The sequence below is a fragment of the Cebidichthys violaceus genome, unplaced genomic scaffold, assembly GCF_023349555.1.
Source record: "Cebidichthys violaceus isolate CVI_PGR_0920_01 unplaced genomic scaffold, fCebVio1.0.p SCAF_22, whole genome shotgun sequence".
Lineage (NCBI taxonomy): Eukaryota > Metazoa > Chordata > Actinopteri > Perciformes > Stichaeidae > Cebidichthys > Cebidichthys violaceus.
The window spans coordinates 8997613-9017121 of record NW_027176395.1 but is presented as its reverse complement, the minus strand read 5'-3'; the positions used below and the strand labels follow the sequence as shown (position 1 = coordinate 9017121).

General features: G+C 41.7%; 1 protein-coding gene across 2 annotated transcripts in view; it reads right to left on the bottom strand.

The window, feature by feature from the left end:
* rragd (ras-related GTP binding D) overlaps positions 1–19509 on the bottom strand; it is a 58946-nt gene that overhangs the window by 31239 nt on the left and 8198 nt on the right. For both annotated transcript variants that reach the window (XM_068717777.1, XM_068717778.1), the window contains exons 3-4: positions 4731–4930; positions 3625–3739 (exon numbers count right to left, since the gene is read on the bottom strand). In XM_068717777.1, the coding sequence (XP_068573878.1) occupies positions 3625–3739; positions 4731–4930 (315 nt within the window). The remainder of the gene's footprint in view (positions 1–3624; positions 3740–4730; positions 4931–19509) is intronic.

The following is a 19509-nucleotide window of genomic DNA, read 5'->3' as shown; positions in this document are numbered from 1 at the left end:
TTTTGCCCTATTTTCCACCAAATAAATTTTGTCTGGAGCCGCAAAAGCTATTTGATATCACAGCTTATAAAGTTGTATATATAGTTATATTATATACACAAAAACTATAGTTTGTTGTATTTATGAAAATATAGAAGAAGAATAAAGACAATTCTTGACATTTTGTTGCTATTGTTATATTAATATCAAACTCTCATGAAGAGGAGAAAGAAACTTGCTCAGTTTGCTGCAGCAGTTGAGAAATCGCTCTTTTTCGCTCATCTCCAGCATGATACTTTTCAGCAAATGCTGTGTGCTTGTTCTGGAAGTGTCTTTTTACATTACATTTCTCGCCACGTATCAAACAGGGAAGCCAGCATCGTTGGCAGTGAAAGCAAATTAATACATCCACGCAGAATTAAACTCTCTATTTTCCTCCGTGACTTTTCTTTTTTTGGATTTATCCATTGATAGTTTACTGAGAGCGGGGGTCTGCAAATTAGCCACCTGCAGGGAAAGGCGCTTGACAGCGACGTAATAGGATGCAGCTGTTATTGTAGCGAGGCGTGTCCAGCGGGGTTATAAGACCTACGGAGCGGCTGTCTGAAGTCACGGTTAGCGGCTTTGAGCAACCAATCTACTCCCTGTTTACACCGCCTCACCCGCATGCCCAGTGTACGTGAATAGTCAATGTGTATTATTTTTCAGTAGAGGTTTAACCACAGCAGTCTTAAAGCTAGTGGGACAATGCCAGTCCTAAGTGACAAAAGAATAATATTCAGTGTTATTGGTCCAAGAAAAAGCCAGATATCATTAAAAGGTTTAGCTGGTAGGGGGTGAAGGAGGCAGCTGGTTGCTTTGGGAGGCTTAGACAACATTTCAAGAGAGAAAGTCTCCAAATGTGTGTGCCAGTTTTACAGAACGAGCTGGAGACGAGGAACCCATTTTGTATCTGATCTCATCTATTTTATATCTATATAGAAGAACAAAAACTAAAAAATGATGAGCCGTAAAGGATGAGAGAGACGCAACGAGAGAAATTAGCTGCTTTGGCAGCGGACAGAGCACACTTGTAATATAACACAAACTCATGCCATGAGAAATAGAAAACTTTCTCTTGGACTGTCTTGTTTCGGTAGAAAAAGGCACAATGAATCCAGAAGGCCAGAGAGAGCTGTGAATAACAAATGACTATAAGGGATGAGCATTTCAAGGAAAACTACTATTTGATGAAAAATGCTGTAACAGCATATAGCCATTTAAAGCCATTATGAGGAACCTTAAATTTATGATTATTTTGGCGGTCCCTTTGGACTAGTGTTTCTGAGCGCCAGACTCCCTTTAGAAAACCTCATTTTACTACAGCCGGGTCTGGCAGTCTGCCCCCTCTCTGTTCTGGTTCTCCCGTGTCTCCCTTCCCTCTAGGGGGCCCAGCAATACGGCCTGGGTCTCCAGCAGTGTGGTGTCGGTGTTGGCTCCCAGCGGGGACCAGAAGAGCAGCAAAGAGAATCTCTGCTCCTGGAGGAGGAGGAGGAGACGCTGGATCTGGGTCTGTCCACGGTGGACTGGACTCTGCTGGAGGATCTTCGTCTGTCCACGGTGGACTGGTCTCTGCTGGAGGCCCCGCTGGAGTCTGAGCTAAAGGAGTTTGAACTTACATGATCTCATCTGATTTAACCAGAATCCGACCCGGTGGCACCGATGACGAGCATTAAGAATAACTATATAGAAATAGACAATCTTCTTTCTGATGGTCTCTTTACTGATGTAGTTGATATAGGGGATCAGGTATAAACTGATACTGGTTCAGAACCAGTTAAAGGTTACTCACAGTAACTTGAATTTGCATGGGACAGTACACAACACGGACAAAGAGTAAAAGAAGCCAAAGTAAATACATATTACATGGACACTGGAATAAGATTTCACCTAAAAAAATTTTTTTTTACGTTTTTGAATAAATGGCATCAAAAGATGTTTGCAAATATTTTATACAGTATGGTTCTAAGGGCTAGTTACAACAGAACCACAGTAGTGTGCTGAACTAATGCATGTAGTATTTTTTGCAGTATGAATATAAACATCAGTGGTGGAATTAGATGCAATGCAACCAGTGTTCTGTTGTGCAGCACTACCACCTAGTGAGTGGAATGTAAAGAACACATTATACTGCAATGTGCCGAATACAACTACACCCGAGGGTCCCCCATTTGGACGCAGAGTACATCAAAACTTAGAGAGTTTTGTGTTAAAAGTAACTGGCAGAGAACCCACGAAGAACGAATATAGTGATGTTATAGTTCTGCAGAAACCTCAGCGTCCTGGGAACAACATGAACTAGGTCACTTCTACATGAGACAAACACATCTCCCATCAGCCAAGCAAACAAATAACAAAATATCATAAATCATACTCGATATGACTGGGACAGACCGGAGAAAAAGGCTGCTACACTCCGTTAGCAACGTGCTACCTACGAACATGCAGCATGAAAAAGCACGAGCGCCTGACGGAGATTACGGACATAGTTTCCATTTCTCTCCCCGGTAAACCATCGCAGAGATATTCAGCTTCGAACACAAAAAGTCACACAGCTTTCATCGAATATTGTACTTACTTTTGGTCGAATCTCAGCGAAAAAATGGAATATCTCCGTACTTCCAACGCATGTTTGTCCAGCTGCTGGTGCTCCGTGTGAATCCGTTCGATTCGTGTCTCTCCGACACTCCTCGGATTCTTGGGAGGGTTGGAAGCTCAGCAAATCAGATTTCAGAGCTGGACCTTTTTGAGCTTTATTGGCTAATAGTGCTGTCAATCATCTAGCTTTCAATTCCAGGCAATTCTATTGGCTCCTACGGTTCGAAGGATGTCTCAATGGTGAAAATCGGAGAAGGGGGGGCTGAGATACAGCCCTGAACAGAGAGTCGAAGCAGGATTTGACCTTAAACTAAATAACTAAAAAGGGCATAGAAAGAGCTTAAAACACTCAAAAAAGGTCCAATCTTCGGTCTATTGATTCAATGAACATCATGAGTGATACATAGAAGTGATATAGAGTGTTTTTGAATTTTAAAAATACTTTTTTATTCAAATCTTGGAGTATTTGATCAGTTTTCTAATTTGAAATGCTCTATATTTCATAAATGTTTCACTGTATCTATGTATAGCTGTGTATATAGAGCCTATATCAGTTGTTCTAAGAGCCCAGCATATTAAAAGTCTTGGATACCCATACTTTCCAAAAAACAATACCCTAAAAGTGCTGTTTTTCAAGATCGAGCTTTTGAGTTTTCCAAGTTCTGCTGTGTTCCATCCTTATCTTATGTGAACCAGTAACATGTATTCTGATAGTTCCATGATTTTTCTCATCTCAAAAATATATAAAAAAAGTTTTTTTTTTTTTTTTTTTTTTAATTTTTTTTTTTTTTTTTATACAATTAATTAGGTATTTCTTATCTTTATTCGAGCTGAGGCCTGCAAATAGGCCTCGTTTTTAAAAGGTTAAAATGTGGTAGAAAAGCAGCAGCACCCTGTTGTAATGTTTCCGTGGAGATTTAACTAAAGGATGTCTAAGTTTTCAGATGAATTGATTCAGCAGCACCGCTTGGTTTAAAGGTGCAGAGTCAGTCTGGTTGGATTACTCACAGATATGAAGATGTTGAGCAGGTTTTCCAGCGTGGGCAGCTGTGGAATAAGCTTTTGGACCACTTTACTGAAAGCCTCGAATATGGAGTGATCGTATATACTGGTTAAGTAGAAGCTGTAGATATCAGGGAGAAAGATCTGAATCAGAATGGATTTCAATGACAAACTTTTACAATCTGATCTTTTTTTTTAGCTTTGTGCAGATGCAGACAGATAAAAACAATCACCGATCAAAAGATTAGCATTTCAAGGTCATCACACACAGTTGTAGATAATATTACCGTCCCAAGATTACAATTCTTGTAGACAATGAAAAGAGAAGCAAAATTAGCATATTAAAGTTATAGCATATTTAGTTTCACTCCCCTTAGTTAAATAACATTTTGACTAGTGTATTGGCCAGATTCAGCAATCTCTCGCTACTTATTCCTGTTTATTTAGTGTTTCAGTCGCCATGTTAAATTGTGTCAGTCATAGTCAGCTACTGTTTTTAGAGGTGTGGACATTTCTTGATCCCAAGATGCATTTTGATGTAGATGTGGACGATTCTGCTTCGATGCAGTGACATCATCGGGAACTTGGTTTCATTTCAGCCAAGTGTCTTTAACGAGTTTTGCTGTCTGTTTCACAAGCTTACACACTCCGCCAGCTTGCTGCTCTTGCTACCAGTATTAGCAGCTCTGGTGTCAACAATGTTGGGCTGAAAAAAAATGTGCATGCTAGCTGAAATTCAACCGTGCTGTTTTGTCAGTAGATGCAGTGACTTTAAGTCACCAAGTGAGACTAGAAGAGCTATGAGTAAGGAAGAGCTTCCCTGTATTATTTGTAGCCTTTAGTATCACACTATAATATATTATGGGATGTCTTCAGCATGGAATCAACACCAGCACCAACTATTCATTCAAGTTTTAGAAGCAGTGTCCCAGTCAGGATGTCCCTACATATTATGCAGCAGGATAAAGAGACACATTCTGAATATCTAGAGAATAAAAACACGGGAGCAGAGGATATTGACGCTCTTGTGAAATGTTAGCAGCATAAAAGCTCATAAAAGCTTGCAATACACTATCTATTCAATTGTGAAACCAAAAGCAGTCCAAGCCCACCTCAGATGTATGCGTTCCAGGCTGGCATCTACAAGGTCATCGTTGGCCCGCTTGTGAATGTCCCGCTGCTTCTCGATCTTGTGGTCGTCTGACAGGCCGTCCACTTTGTGGATGAACACCTCGAAGTTGATCTCCGGGTTGACCTTGTAGGCCCGGGTCACAGTGAGATGCAGCCTACTCAGAGCCTCCACGTAGTCGTCCTGCCACGACGAAGAGAAGAGAGTCCCACAGCTTGGTTAGTCAGCTTCAGGTTTTTCAGTTTGAACTGCTAACGTTTTCTTGGGTTCTCGTATCACAGATTTATTGCATCGGTGCCAGCTGATTTCTACACTTTGGAGTTCAAGTTAACAAAGAAACGTTTGTGCACTGCTTGAGAAGAGATCACACGGGCACCTCCATCTTTTTATCAAAGCAACAAGAATGTCATTAGTAGGGATGCCCTCCGATCCCTGGTTCCTGTTATCGGGACCGAGCAGGTACCGTTAGTGATGCCATACCGAGTTTGATCATAAGAACAGGATAATCAATGAAAGCTAATCGCTCAGCGAATTGTTTAGCTGCGACTGTATCTTAAGGATTTGGGAACTTTTTGTAGATTGTTGGGCTGAGGCTGCAGCCTTGACCCAGCCCACCCCCCCTCCCTCAACACCAGGGACGTGCGGTCAGGGGAGGCATCATGAAAAGTAAAAAACAAATAATGCTAAAATAAAATAAATATTAATATTTCTCTACTGATCTGTGCTATAAATGTAATTTCTGTATGATTCCAATCATTTCAAGCATTTTCGCTGAATTAGCGCATGTCCTGTTTAAACAGAGAAGACACATGAGGTGAGGCAACGACTAGCTGTGCCTCACCTCAGATTGCGCAATCCCTCACTAACTGGGTTGAGCGCATACCTTTTGCTTTCTCATTGTTTGTCACCACTGTAATATTTGTAGACACTTTTATTATATGTCCTTTCTTTACATATAATAGGTAATGTATTTCACGTATGTGTAGAACATATTTAGTGTTGCTGATCTGACAGAAACCGCAGTGAAAAAGCACACAGGGGAGGCAAACACTACTCTGCCTCAAAGAAGAGGGCGGGCGAGAGCCCACGGGTCGGGTTTATGCTTGTTCTGTCGTTGCTCTTCTTCTACACTTTTCTTCTTCTTATATTTTGCTTTGACCACAACAATGTAAGATTCTATATCCAAGCTTAAAAATGTTTCAAAAAACAAGGAAATATGACCAAATCAACAGCAATTCAACGTTGGACAGGTAAAGTAACCTTTTATGTGTTTGTTGTTCTCTTTATACATCCATGGTTGTTACACAGATTATCGCGGAATCTCACGCTTTTCGCAGGTGGTGCTCTGCTTCTGAAACACTCCCGGTGGGGCAGGTCGGTGGGGCAGATCGCGGCGCACACGCTCCCGGTGTGATCAAATATGTACCTTACTTATGTGTGTGTAAATAATGCTGATATGAAAAACAACCAGTAGTCAATGTGCAAGCTGCCAATTGAATGGTGATTTAAGCTACTCTATTGGGTTCATATATTTGTAAATCTGACTTATGTAGTGTCAGTGCCTCACCAGCCACGAACCTCACCGCACGTCACTGCTTAACACCCATCGGTCCCAGCCAATTCCCCCTCCCTCTACCATTGCCGGTATTCCTGTACCCCTCCCACAACCACCGCCGGGCTCACTGTGCCTGTTATTTATTGATCATGGCATATTGTCAAGATAATTGTCTTTTACAGGCTCTGATTAAAAGATTGATACTACTGTCATATCACTGCCTTTTATTAGTACCGTTTTATGCTAGCTTAGTTTAGCATCAATTCTGGAAACGGAGGGAAACAGCTAGCCTGGCTCTGTCTGAAGGTTTAAAAATCGTCACTTATTTTACTAGTTTACTAGTTTACTAGTCTAATCTAAACTGGTATGATGAAGGGTCATGCAATATGTTGCCTGTTCTCATCACCACTTGTGTAATATGTGTAATGTGTGGTTGTGATGTGCCTTAGTTCATGTTGTTTTGTTTGTATGTCTTTTTGTTTCATTAGGGCCCGAGCACCGACGTAGTCGGGGTGAAGGACCTATTGTTATTCATTCTAATGTTTATTATTACTTTGCCAGTTTTGTTGCAAAAAGGAGGTGCCAGTTTTTTGCGAAAATTGCAGTCTGATTGGGGCATCCAGCTGCGGTATGAAATATTGGCTCGATAGCGCCCCCTATTGAGTAGCCCCAACATTGGGTTTCACCTAGCTGTATGAAATTTGGTAAGTATGTGTAACGTGATGGGACGTACAAACAAATCCTCTTGGAGTTATTCACTAAACCAAACAGGAAGTCGGCCATTTTGAATTTTATGACGTTTTTTGACCGTTTCAAGGCGCCGTACTTTAACAAACTCCTCCCAGAGATTTGATCCGATTGACTTCACATTTGGTCAGTATGCTCTTGAGAGCTTGGCTTTTAAAAGTTACTCAAAGATCAAAAAGTTATCAAAGTATGTATCCGTGGCGCGGCGGCAAAAAAACACCACTCGCCATGAAAAAGGAAGTTGTTATAACTCGGCCGTACATTTTCTAATCTGCTCCAAATCTCTCATATGTCAAAACATCCTGACTCAGAACACATCTATATGACAATTTAGAATCATAGTAATAGCTCCTCACAGATTAATCAGATCCCTCTCAAAAGTCTGAAGACCTTGATAATGCTTCATTGTGAAGATTGTAAGAATTTGTTGAAGGGCGGTGATGTGGCGGCTGGGCAAATCTCGATCCTTTGCCGTGAACAAATAAACTGATGTAACTCGACTCCACATCATCAAATCTTTACCATATTTCACATGTTTGATGAGACTCCAGTCCTGAAGACATCCACAGGTCAATTATGTATAATAGTCATAGCGCCAACTACTGGTAACAGGAAGTTAAAGTCTCTATACTTGGCTTGTTTCTCTTAGTAGGTAAATCAGATCAAATACACAAAAATGTAAGAAGTTCATAATACCAGTTCATGAAGCTTTTGATGTTTCGTCGAACGCCGTTGCTGTGGCGACGCAGTCTTCGCCGTGAAAAACGAAGTACATTTTGAGGGGCTAAAAATGCTCGAAACATAAGCAAACTTGGCACACAGATTACAAGCCCAAAATGTAGTTATATAATCTGATTTTATTTGTTCAGAGTGGCAAATTGGCTCGATAGTGCCCCCCTACAATATTTCAACGAGATTTCCATTTCCAGGTGCTGTACTACGAAATCCTCCTAGGGAATTAATCCGATGAGCTTAGAATTTGGTCAGAACAATCTAAAGACCGGAGCGATTAAAAGTTACTAAAAGCTTGAGGTTTCATTGAACAACATGGACTTGGTGTAGCAGCCATTTTACATGGTTCGCCATCATCCATCAAGCTGTTGTAACTCAAATGTACTTTGTCAAAACTGTCCCAAACTTGACATACTTGATTACTGTCATGATTTTAGGACTTCTGCATGCCAATATTAACTCATAGTCATAGCGCCACCTACTGGCAACCACGGACGTAAGCAGGATTCTATAATTACAGCGGCCCAAACACTGAACTTATTAAAAGGGTTTGTGGGCACACCGTGAGAGAAAGACTTCTCTGATATAAATATGTACAAACTAAGATGCTTGGAGAGCAAAAGTTAGATAACAGTGGTTCTCAAACCATGTCAGTGGGCATTAGTATAAATGATCTGTCCAGAGCATCTACATGAATCAGGTTAAATGTTACAATGAATGCTTCACAGTACAACCTAAAGTTACAGAAGAGCTTAAAATTAAAACAGTGTTAAATTAAAGTGTTCAAGTAAAAGCAAATGACACTACTGTTCTGTTAACTTTCATGCAAGTTCAAATACAATCAGCAGGACACTGCAGGGAGTTCAACCCCATCCCAGTGAACTGACAGTCTGTTATGTTACAAACACTGAAGCGCATTCACGCACATTCATTTTCTTAATGATCTTAACAAGCTTACATTTATGATTGGATCGTAGGTACACTCAAAACATTTGAGGCTTAAGACCTGGCAACATGATCTTGCTACGCTGCTGGTTGATGCAGGAAATATCATCTAACTCGTGCACGCAGTGTATGATGGTCACAGAAATGCATGGCTGCGTCACCCAGAGTCCTTCCAGTACCCTCGACATGCGTAAAGTTGCGAGGGCCCGATCAATGCTGCTTGCAGCTTTAATTAGGGCCCGAGCAACCGACAACGTCGGGCCAGCGAAGGCCCTATTGAAATTGTACTGGTTTTTATTAGGGCCCGAGCCACCGACAACGTCGGGCCAGCGAAGGCCCTATTGAAATTCGAATGTTTTTTATTATTAGGGCCCGAGCCACCGACAACGTCGGGCCAGCGAAGGCCCTATTGAGTTTCTAAGGGGTTTTATTATTATTAGGGCCCGAGCAACCGACAACGTCGGGCCAGCGAAGGCCATATTGAAATTGTATGGGGTATTATTAGGGCCCGAGCCACCGACAACGTCGGGCCAGCGAAGGCCCTATTGAAATTCTATGGGGTATTATTATTATTAGGGCCCGAGCACCGACGTAGTCGGAGCGGAGGACCTATTGTTATTCTAATGTTTTTTATTATTATTATTATTATTATTAGGGCCCGAGCACCGACGTAGTCGGAGCGGAGGACCTATTGTTATTGTAATGTTTTTTATTATTATTATTATTATTATTAGGGCCCGAGCACCGACGTAGTCGGAGCGGAGGACTTATTGTTATTCTAATATTTTTTATTATTAGGGCCCGAGCACCGACGTAGTCGGAGCGGAGGACCTATTGTTATTCTAATGTTTTTTATTATTATTATTATTATTATTATTATTATTATTATTATTATCGTACCAGTTTCATCGCAAAAAGGAGGTGCTTGGGACACTGGGAATCTTTTGAAATTTGGCACAAAATTCAATCGTGGTGAAAATTCCAGTATTATTGGGGTGTCCAGCTGCGGCATGACATTTTGGCTCGATAGCGCCCCCTACAGAGTAGCCCCAACTTTGGGTTTCACCTAGCTGTATGAAATTTGGTAGGTATGTGGAACGTGATGGGACGTACAAAAAAGTCAAAAGGAGGTATATCCTAAACCAAACAGGAAGTCGGCCATTTTGAATTTTATGACGTTTTTGGACCGTTTCAAGGCGCCGTACTTTAACGAACTCCTCCTAGAGATTAAACCCGATTGCCTTCAGATTTGGTCAGTATGCTCTTGAGACCTTGGCAGTGAAAATATACTCAAAGATCAAAAAGTTATCGAACTATGTGTCCGTGGCGTGGCGGCAAAAAAACACCATTCGCCATGAAACAGGAAGTTGTTGTAACTCGGCTGTACATTGCCTAATCTGCTCCAAATTTCTCAGATGTCATAACATCCTGACCCTGAACACATGTATATGACAATTTTGAATCATAGTAATAGCGCCACCTAGTGGCAACAGGAAGTCATAGGTTGTGTACTTTGACACCCTACTGCTCACAGATTAATCGGATCCCTCTCAAATGTTGTCACAAAAGCCTTAAGACCTTGATAATGCTTCATTGTGAAAATTGTAGGAAGTTGTCGAAGCGTGGCGACGTGGCGGCTCTGCGAATTTCGATCCTTCGCCATGAACGAATAAACTGATGTAACTCGACTCCGCATCATCAGATCTTTACCAGATTTCACATGTTTGAATAAATTCCAGGCCTGAAGACATCTGCAAGCCAATTTTGAATCATAGTCATAGCGCCACCTACTGGCAACAGTAAGTTAAAGTCTTTATACTTTGGCTTGTTTCTCTAAGTTGGAAAATCAGATCAACATCAAATTTGTTCCACACAAATGTAAGAAGTTCATAATGCCAGTTCTCTAAGCTTTGATGTTTCGTCGAACGCCGTTGCCGTGGTAACGCAGTCTTCGCCGTGAAAAACGATGGTCATTTGGAGAGGTTAAAAAAGCTCAAAACACAAGCAAACTTGACACACAGATCACAAGGCCAAAATGTAGTTCTATAATATGATTTTATTCAATCAGAGTGTTAAATCGGCTCAATAGCGCCCCCTACAAAATTTCGACGAAGCAGCCCTCGCAGTACGTTTCACATAGATTAACAAAATTTGGTAGGCACATGTATCACATGTGGACTTAAATAAAAGTCTCTTGGGGCCATGCCCTAAACCCAACCGGAAGTCAGCCATTTTGAATTTAGTCTGAATTTCTAGTGTCGTTTTTTCAATTTCCAGGCGCTCTACTTTAACGAACTCCTCCCAGGGAATTAATCAGATCAACTTAGAATTTGGTCAGTACAATCTAAAGACCTTTGTGATTAAAAGTTACTCAAAGCTTGTTGTTTCGTGAAATGCCGTTGCCGTGGCAACGCATTCCTCGCCATGAAAAACAAAGGTGTTTTTGAGGGGCTAAAAATACTCAAAATAAAATCAAACTTGTCACACACATTTAAAATCCTGAATGTAGTTATCTGATGTGATTTTAATGCTTCAGAGTGGCAACTCGGCTCGATAGCGCCCCCTACAATATTTCGACGATGCAGCCCTCGCAGTACGTTTCACCTAGATGTATAACATTTGGTAAGCAGATGTATCACACGTGGATTTAAAAAAAAGTCGTAGGGGTCCATGCTCTAAACCCAACCGGAAGTCAGCCATTTTGAATTTTGTATGAATTTCTCGTGTATTTTTCCCATTTCCAGGTGCTGTACTACGAACTAGTCCGAGGTAATTAATCAGATCAGCTTAGAATTTGGTCAGAACAATCTAAAGACCTTTGTGATTAAAAGTTTAGAATTCATCAAACATGGACTTGGTGTAGCGGCCATTTTACATGGTTCGCCATCATCCATCAAGCTGTTGTAACTCAACTGTACTTTGTCAAAACTGTCCCAAAGTTGACATGCTTGATTACTGTCATGATTTTAGGACATCTGCATGCCAATATTAACTCATAGTCATAGCGCCACCTACTGGCAACCACAGACGTAAGCAGGATTCTATAATTACAGCGGCCCAAACACTGAACTTAATAAAAGGGTTTGTGGTCACACCATGAGAAAAAGACTTCTCTGATCTAAATATGTGCAAACTAAGATGCTTGGAGAGCAAAAGTTAGACAACAGTGGTTCTCAAACCATGTCAGTGGGCATTAGTATAAATGATCTGTCCAGAGCTTCTACATGAGAATCAGGTTAAATGTTGTAATGAATGCTTCACACTACAATCTAAAGTTACAGAAGAGCTTAAAATGAAAACAGTGTTAAATTGAAGTGTTCAAGTAAAAGCAAATGACACTACTGTTCTGTTAACTTTCATGTAAGTTCAAATACAATCAGCAAGACACTGCAGGGAGTTGAACCCCATCCCAGTAAACTGACAGTTTGTTATGTTTCAAACATTGAAGCGCATTCACGCACATTCATTTTCTTAATGATCTTAACAGGCTTACATCTATGATTGTATTGGGGGTACACTTAAAAACATTTGAGGCTTAAGACCTGGCAACATGATCTTGCTGCGCTGCTTGTCGACGCAGGAAAAATCATCTAACTCGTGCACACAGTGTATGACGGTCACAGAAATGCATGGCCGCGTCAACCAGAGTCCTGCCAGTACCCTCGACGTGCATGAAGTTGCGAGGGCCCGATCAATGCTGCTTGCAGCTTTAATTTGATTTAAAATCTCTTGCGCTTGTGCATGCTCCATCGGAGCATCGAGCGTAACTTTATACGGGGCAGTGCGGCTGTAATGGCAGTAATTGAGTCTTGTTTGTTGATACTGTGGGGAGGAGTGCTGGTGGTGAGTCCGTGTTAGGAACTGAAAATAGCATCTGGTGCGGTAGTCATACTGGTGGTGTGTGAGCGGAGCCTGTGTCATACTGCTGAGGCCACTGTCCTTTAAAGCCTCACTCATGCTCTATGTTTCACTCTCTCTAAACCTAGAATTTCTATGTGCAAAGCATCATATTGATTGTGGTTGATAGTGGAGCATACATTTCATTCTATGGACCCTGATCAACTCCTATTTGCTACTCGTGGTTTGTACACTCATTTTTTTGGGACAAAGCATACTGGAGAGACAAAGAGGGCGTAGTCAGAGAAGCCCCACTTTCATTCAGAAATCAACTGTTATGGTCTACAACTGAGTGGAATAACAAAGACTTGCTGATTAGCAGATTTCCACACGAAAACTGGGATACCGCACTACAACAGCTGTAGACTCCCCGAGTGGTGGGGCCAGCGTTGCATGCATTGTTGGGTGTATCTGGAATATGTGCTGCAGTGATTCCAGTGTTTAGCCAGATAGACAACGATTTAACAAAACTAACAAATGCGCTGGTGGAAATACTCTGCTTGGAGTATCAGGTTTTAAAATTCACATTCGGGCTGGGCGGTATGACCAAAAATGTATATCACGGTATTTTGTAAGATAGATCACGGTATATCATGGTATTTTTTGGCGTATTAACGCATTAATGAATTAACGCCGAAAATCATTTTATCGAGCATTTAATTATTAAGCGGACATTTTTAACACAAGAACCAACGGCAGCGAGCAGTGAACAGCTGTTTGTGTGGCGTGTCTTCCGTCTCTTCCTGCTTCCTTCACCTACATTCCCCTGGGTCCTAAGACCCTCCAAGTACAGCTTCTTATGACCCTCTATGTACCAACATCCATTTATAACAAATACCACACATATTACAAGGTAATCAGCGTTGCATATGTGTCTAACCAAAATACCCCAAAAAGCAAAAAAAAATTATTTAAATTCTTTTTTTAGAATTTTTAAAGTGTTTTTGTTTGTATTATGTATAATAAGCATATAATTTAGTTATCGCTACTGATAATTTAACAAACATAAAAATATGACGTAGATAGGTTTGCAGTTTTCAAGGTGTACATTTCAGATATGCATCTATTACACACATGAAAATAACTCACGTTTTCTGCTGAGGTGATGTAAGTTGCTCGTGTTTCCACCAGCAGCAACAACAGTGGCTCCAAACTCGCAAAACGTTAGATTTTTTAAAACCAAAACACTTCCAAACAGCAGACACAGCTCCTCTCTTGGGAACACACTCTATTGGTGCATCTCCGGTCTCTTTGTTCCTCTTGCATCGCTCTTTTCTGTTCTTTAAGTAACACGACGGAGCCTTTCCCAGCTATTAGCAGACTGTTGTGCTAACGGCTAGCTACCAAGCTGTACCCAGCATGCTGTTCGGCGGTGAAATTTTATAAATGTACAATTATTAGTGTTACAAATTGTTTATGTGTCACAAAATGTTGTGTGCCGTGGTGTTGCCCTATTAAAGAGCGTTAGTTGTGGGTTATTAATTGTTGTGTTATGAAGTTATAACCATAATTTAGGGGTCCCTCTCACTACATAAGTAGCTCCAACCGTAGCACCCTTTGTGGCGAACAATATATTTTGCTTCCTGTTGAAGAGTGACAGCAGTTGTTTTGGCAATACCGGTATGACGGTATATGAAAAATTCATATCATACGGGAAATTAAAACCGGTATACCGGTTCAACCGGTATACCACCCAGCCCTAATTCACATAACGATTATACTGAGAGTGGTAAACTGGTGTACATCTGACGAGGCAGAGGCCAACGCGTACCAAGGCCTAAACTGTCTAAATTTATTAAATGTGCCAGCATTTTCACACGGTAGGTAAAATCAAATCAACTTTGAATTGGATAGTACCGTCTGAAGACGTCACCCAGAAATTTCAGTCAGCTGAAATGACAGGATTGACTCCATTAGTTAAAGTGGTACACGATCATGCTGTAAGTATAGCCCTGAATCAGCAGTGTATGACCAAGTGGCATAAGAAGTCCCAAAGACAGTGGCCACTCACTTGGAGCACTGAAGTAAAAGCTTTGCAAGCGGTTGAAAAGTATCTTGATAACAAAGACATAAAGTTCAAGAACAAAGACACAGTGAAAGGGAAAGTCATGGCAGAAGCAAGAAAAGTGCAGAACTCTCCATCTGGTGGTGACAATGGGGTATTACAACGGTATCCACTTCAAGCGCCACTGATGAAAACACTTGATGACTCCATGCCTCCATCTGTTGGTCAACCAGTATTTACAATAACAACCTACCCAATCACCACAGACTGCTACTGTTCCTGTTGAATACACACACAAGCTGGGGGTACATCATCCCGGAATGCAGTATACTTGCAACTCATGGCAAATGTGCCAATCCCGTGCAATTATATGACAACACCAGCAGCTACGGACGAAGCTCATCAGTGGCCAAACTCAAATCCATTTCGCCAATTTTACAATCTTGCCTTCAACAGCTGCCCAACAACAGAGACTCAACCTAATGAACCATAAGTCCAAGGCTTCAACGCCTAATGCTAAAGCAGAGCCTTGTGACTACGAGAAGAATAACAAAAGGATAGAGTCAATTGAAGCCTACCACTCCTCAGCTGAAGGAGACAATTCTAATATGACCCCTCAAAAAAGTGATTTAGAAGGAGCCAGCAAGGTTGGCAGCATATTTCACTCATCAGACCGTCCACACGGAAAGGCTGCTGTTACTGCGTCCTTGAAGATTAAAGAAGAGAGAAAAATTCTCCCATAATACTCAGATCAGAAGAATTGTCCCACCTAGCAACCAACAAGCTCAAGATGACGAGCAAGCTCCTCACTCCCTATAAAGGGTGGATACCAACACTGAGGCCTTGAACCTCCCTAACCAATGTAAAGGAAGTGACTCCCCCAAAAGGACCATTTCCTTGCAGGATTTCTGGAGAAATCATAGTGGAACCCTTACGGAAGCACAAGCCAGAGCACAAGCAGCAGCGCAACATCAGAAACAACATGTGTAATCACTGACAAACACTGATGAGATGGACTACGTGGGTCTGCCCTTGCAATATGGATCATTCCCATCACCAGCAATCCACACAACCACTTTGGCCACCTCAAAGGCTCTAAGAAATCTGGCCGACCTGTGCGCACCAGACCGCTATGGTTTAGTGAACCATGTGGACAACAAAATAATGACCATGACGATTGCCACAGCAAGCCGCTCCGAACCTTATGGCAGGCCATCAAAGACACATCCAAAGAACCCGACCCAAGTAAAATGAACCAATACAAGTGGACTCCAGATACTCCCATACAGGACTTCCAAACAAAATGCAAGGAACACATACTCAGCGACTGGAATGAGTCCACATTCACCACACTATTCTTCATTGAAAAACTGATCCAACCTATGCCATACAAAGTGAAAGAAGATATACAAGATGTAGCGAGTTTCAATACAAAGCCCTGGGTGGAGTGCCAAAATGACTTTGTTCACTATGCCAACACATACCAAAGACCTTAAAAGAAACATGAGGAAGAAATGCAAGCCTTAGCATTGCAGCTGGCTAAGAGCAGAGAGACAGTGGGATTTTCCAGGGTAGAGTCTGGATTATACTTCTTTAACAGGATGAATAGGCTTAAAGGTCTTATGCCCTTAGGGGTGACTAGAAGACCCTTTTGCTATCAGAAGACAGCAGAAAGCTGAATCGTGAATATACCTGTTACAGCAGGAGTGTCAGACCTTTTCATTGAATTTAAATTTGTATGTGATTGTTGTGAGAAAACTTTAATACCACGGCCTTACCATTTGTAAGTGGCTGAAACCAAACAAAAGACTCTGGTTCTTTAGAACAATTTAACCCTCTTCCCCTGTCCATTAACCGTGTGAAACATATGTGACAACTGAATTTACCAGAGGCATTTTTTTAGGCCTCTGCTTGAAAATAGCATACCCATACTAAAATGAGTATAGTTTTGCAACTGTAAAGGCTATTTTAATAGTTTTGGTATTAAATAATATCAGTATATATCTTACTGGTTAAGAGTACATTAAGATGGCACACTGCACAAATTTAAATTTTTAATTTCCGCCTTAAAAAAAAGGAATGACGATTTTTTAGGAATGATGTAGATCCAAGCTTTAAACCTTCCCCAGATCATAGCACAATATGTTAAGAGTCTCTCTGCAAAGTTGTACTTTGATAAAGTGAAGCATTCAAGAGATAGAGAGGTTTTAGTACAGAGATTTCAGGCGAGGATTCCAAAATTTCAACATTTACACATGTCGCACAATGTGTGCTATTCTAATTTTACCATGTACCAAACTATATATTTCATATATATCACTAATGGTGGTCAATACATCTAAATAGAGCAGTTTGGGCTTTATTTGAAGGCCAGGATCCTTTCTAAGCCCTTTCTAAATCTCTGTGTTCATTCAAATTTTTTTCAGATTCAGCTCTCTCTCTCTGTTCAGGGCTGTGAATCCACCCCCCTTGGCCTGATTTCTGCCATTGTGACCTCCTTCAGAGCGTTGGAGCCAATAGAATGGGATGGCGGTTTGACTTGTTTGTGTTGGATGGCTTGTAACTTGACGATGGTTTGACGGAGAGAGAAATGGATATTGCCGTAATCTGTGTGAAATGGACATGCTCGTACATGTAACGTTTTCATTGTTAGCATGTAGCTAACGGTCGCTAGCAGATGGAATGCCTCGAAACGGCAGACTCCTGGCGAATTATGAATTTCATATTTTGGTAATTTGTTTAGTTGGCTGTTAGAGTTGTGTTTGTTTTATGTAAAAATGGCTTAGATAATGTTCTAGCCCCGTTTCTGAGGTTTTTCCAGGACTATAACATCATTATATTCATTCTTCGTGGGTTCATTGGCATTAACTTTGTACACTAAATTCTGTACGTTTCTGTACGCTTGCATCCAAATGGGGGACGCTCGGGCTATACTGTTAAGGTAAGTTCCATGGGTGAAGACTTGGCAGTGTTAGTCATAAATGGTGAGAAGTTCACAATAGGCAATAGTAAAGTATAGACGATGTACATAACTATTCATACTGGGTGTTAGGGTTACATCCTACTGAGAGCACCTAGGGCGTAGCCGTACAAGACTCTCAGAAAGACAATAATTCCGAAATCCTAACGACTCAGCTACGGGGTGAGATAAAAGGTGCGCAAGTTTGTCCCGCTTTCCCCGGGGCAGGATCCATTCACGCTACACCAGGAACAAGATTCCAAGTAGGGCCGTCAGGACAACGTAGAAGGGGTGGAGCCAGATTTAGATACGGACCGCTGGATAACCTGATGAGATCTGCCCCACATGGACCGCCCAAGTCAACACCACAGCCTGCTGGGAATGGCCATGACCTCCAAAGCAGCTGGGAATATAAGTAACATAAGGTACATCAGTACCAGACGGCTATACAAGATTATAACGAGAAGCAATCCTTTTGTGTTGGAACTGTGCTGAATCCGGACATATGAGACGCAACTGTCCAAGACCATATAATCCACAAGCATATTATAGTCCACCAGTCTGGACAGCAGTCACAGGAAAGACAGATGCAGCAGCCTCCATCTACAGTATGGAACCCTGGCATGCCCCCCCTAGTGTTAATACTAGGGGTGCCCAGAGGAGCCAGAAGAGAAGTACATGCTCAGTGTGCAAACAGATTCATCGCTGAAAGAGCCCACCGTGATTCTTGACATCAACGGAAGAAAAACTAAGCCATTCCTGGTGAACTCAGGTGTAACCTATTCCAGCGTTGCTGTGATGGATGGTCAACTCCTCCCTTTATCCACAGAAACAATGTGTGTCACACTGGGAAAAGACAAGTTTCATATTTCACTGAGCCACAACAGCTAACCTTGGATCCTAAGACTGTATATTTTCCATTGTTGTACTTCCCCACGGCTCCATGTAATCTTCTGGGGAGAGAACTACTGTGTAAAGTGGGTGCCACAATACATTGCAGTACTACTGGAGTGTTCGATGCACAAGATTCTAATCACGCACAAATGATGACACAACTAAACCACTGTGATCCACATTCCCTGAGCACTGTCGCCTGGTTAGATGTGCAACCAAAATCTATGCTCTGGACCCAGTTTCTAACTTGGGAGTCCATAGATTCTCTCACTACGTCTAGAATACTCCGTGGTCCAGGATCCACTACTCTGTACACTACATTATGATCCTCGAGTAGATGACAAAGATTATGAAGCCTTATGGATGACGACAATGATGGACACTGAACATGGCCTCAAGATAACTGAATAACTGATGAACTGTCTGCCTGATATCACCCTGGTGATTTACAACACAACACTGCACCACATGTGTCCCTCATGTTCTCACCGCACCATTTTTCCAAACAAGGACTTGACGCACAATGGATACCAACTGACAACTCCTACACCCATAGAACGGCGGATGGAACCATGACCAGGATACCGTTGGTAGCGTATGCCTCAACACTTCCACAGCGTGTTTTCCTTTATAGAAGATCGGTGAACCAGCTGATGGGTATCGCGTCGCCTGATAATAGACAATAAGATGTCAGACCGCCTGATCATTCACTGCTGAATGACTTACCATTGTGTACAAAACATTCCACAGATGTTGGATTCATGAACTCTGGAAAAGTACAAATCCAACTCAAACCAAATGCCACCCTTCCAAGAAAAAAACAAAACCCTCTATCCCATGTACAAACGTCCGGGATAAGAAACCATTTGCGGCCTACTTGAGGTGGTGGTAGCAAAAATGTCTTAAGTACCTGACCGTTCGACTCTACTGTCAGGGATTCCACCAGACACTAAGTAATACACTGTCATTGACTTGTGTTCTTCATCTTTCAGCGAGCCTCTTCATCCAGACTCACGGCACCTGTTTGC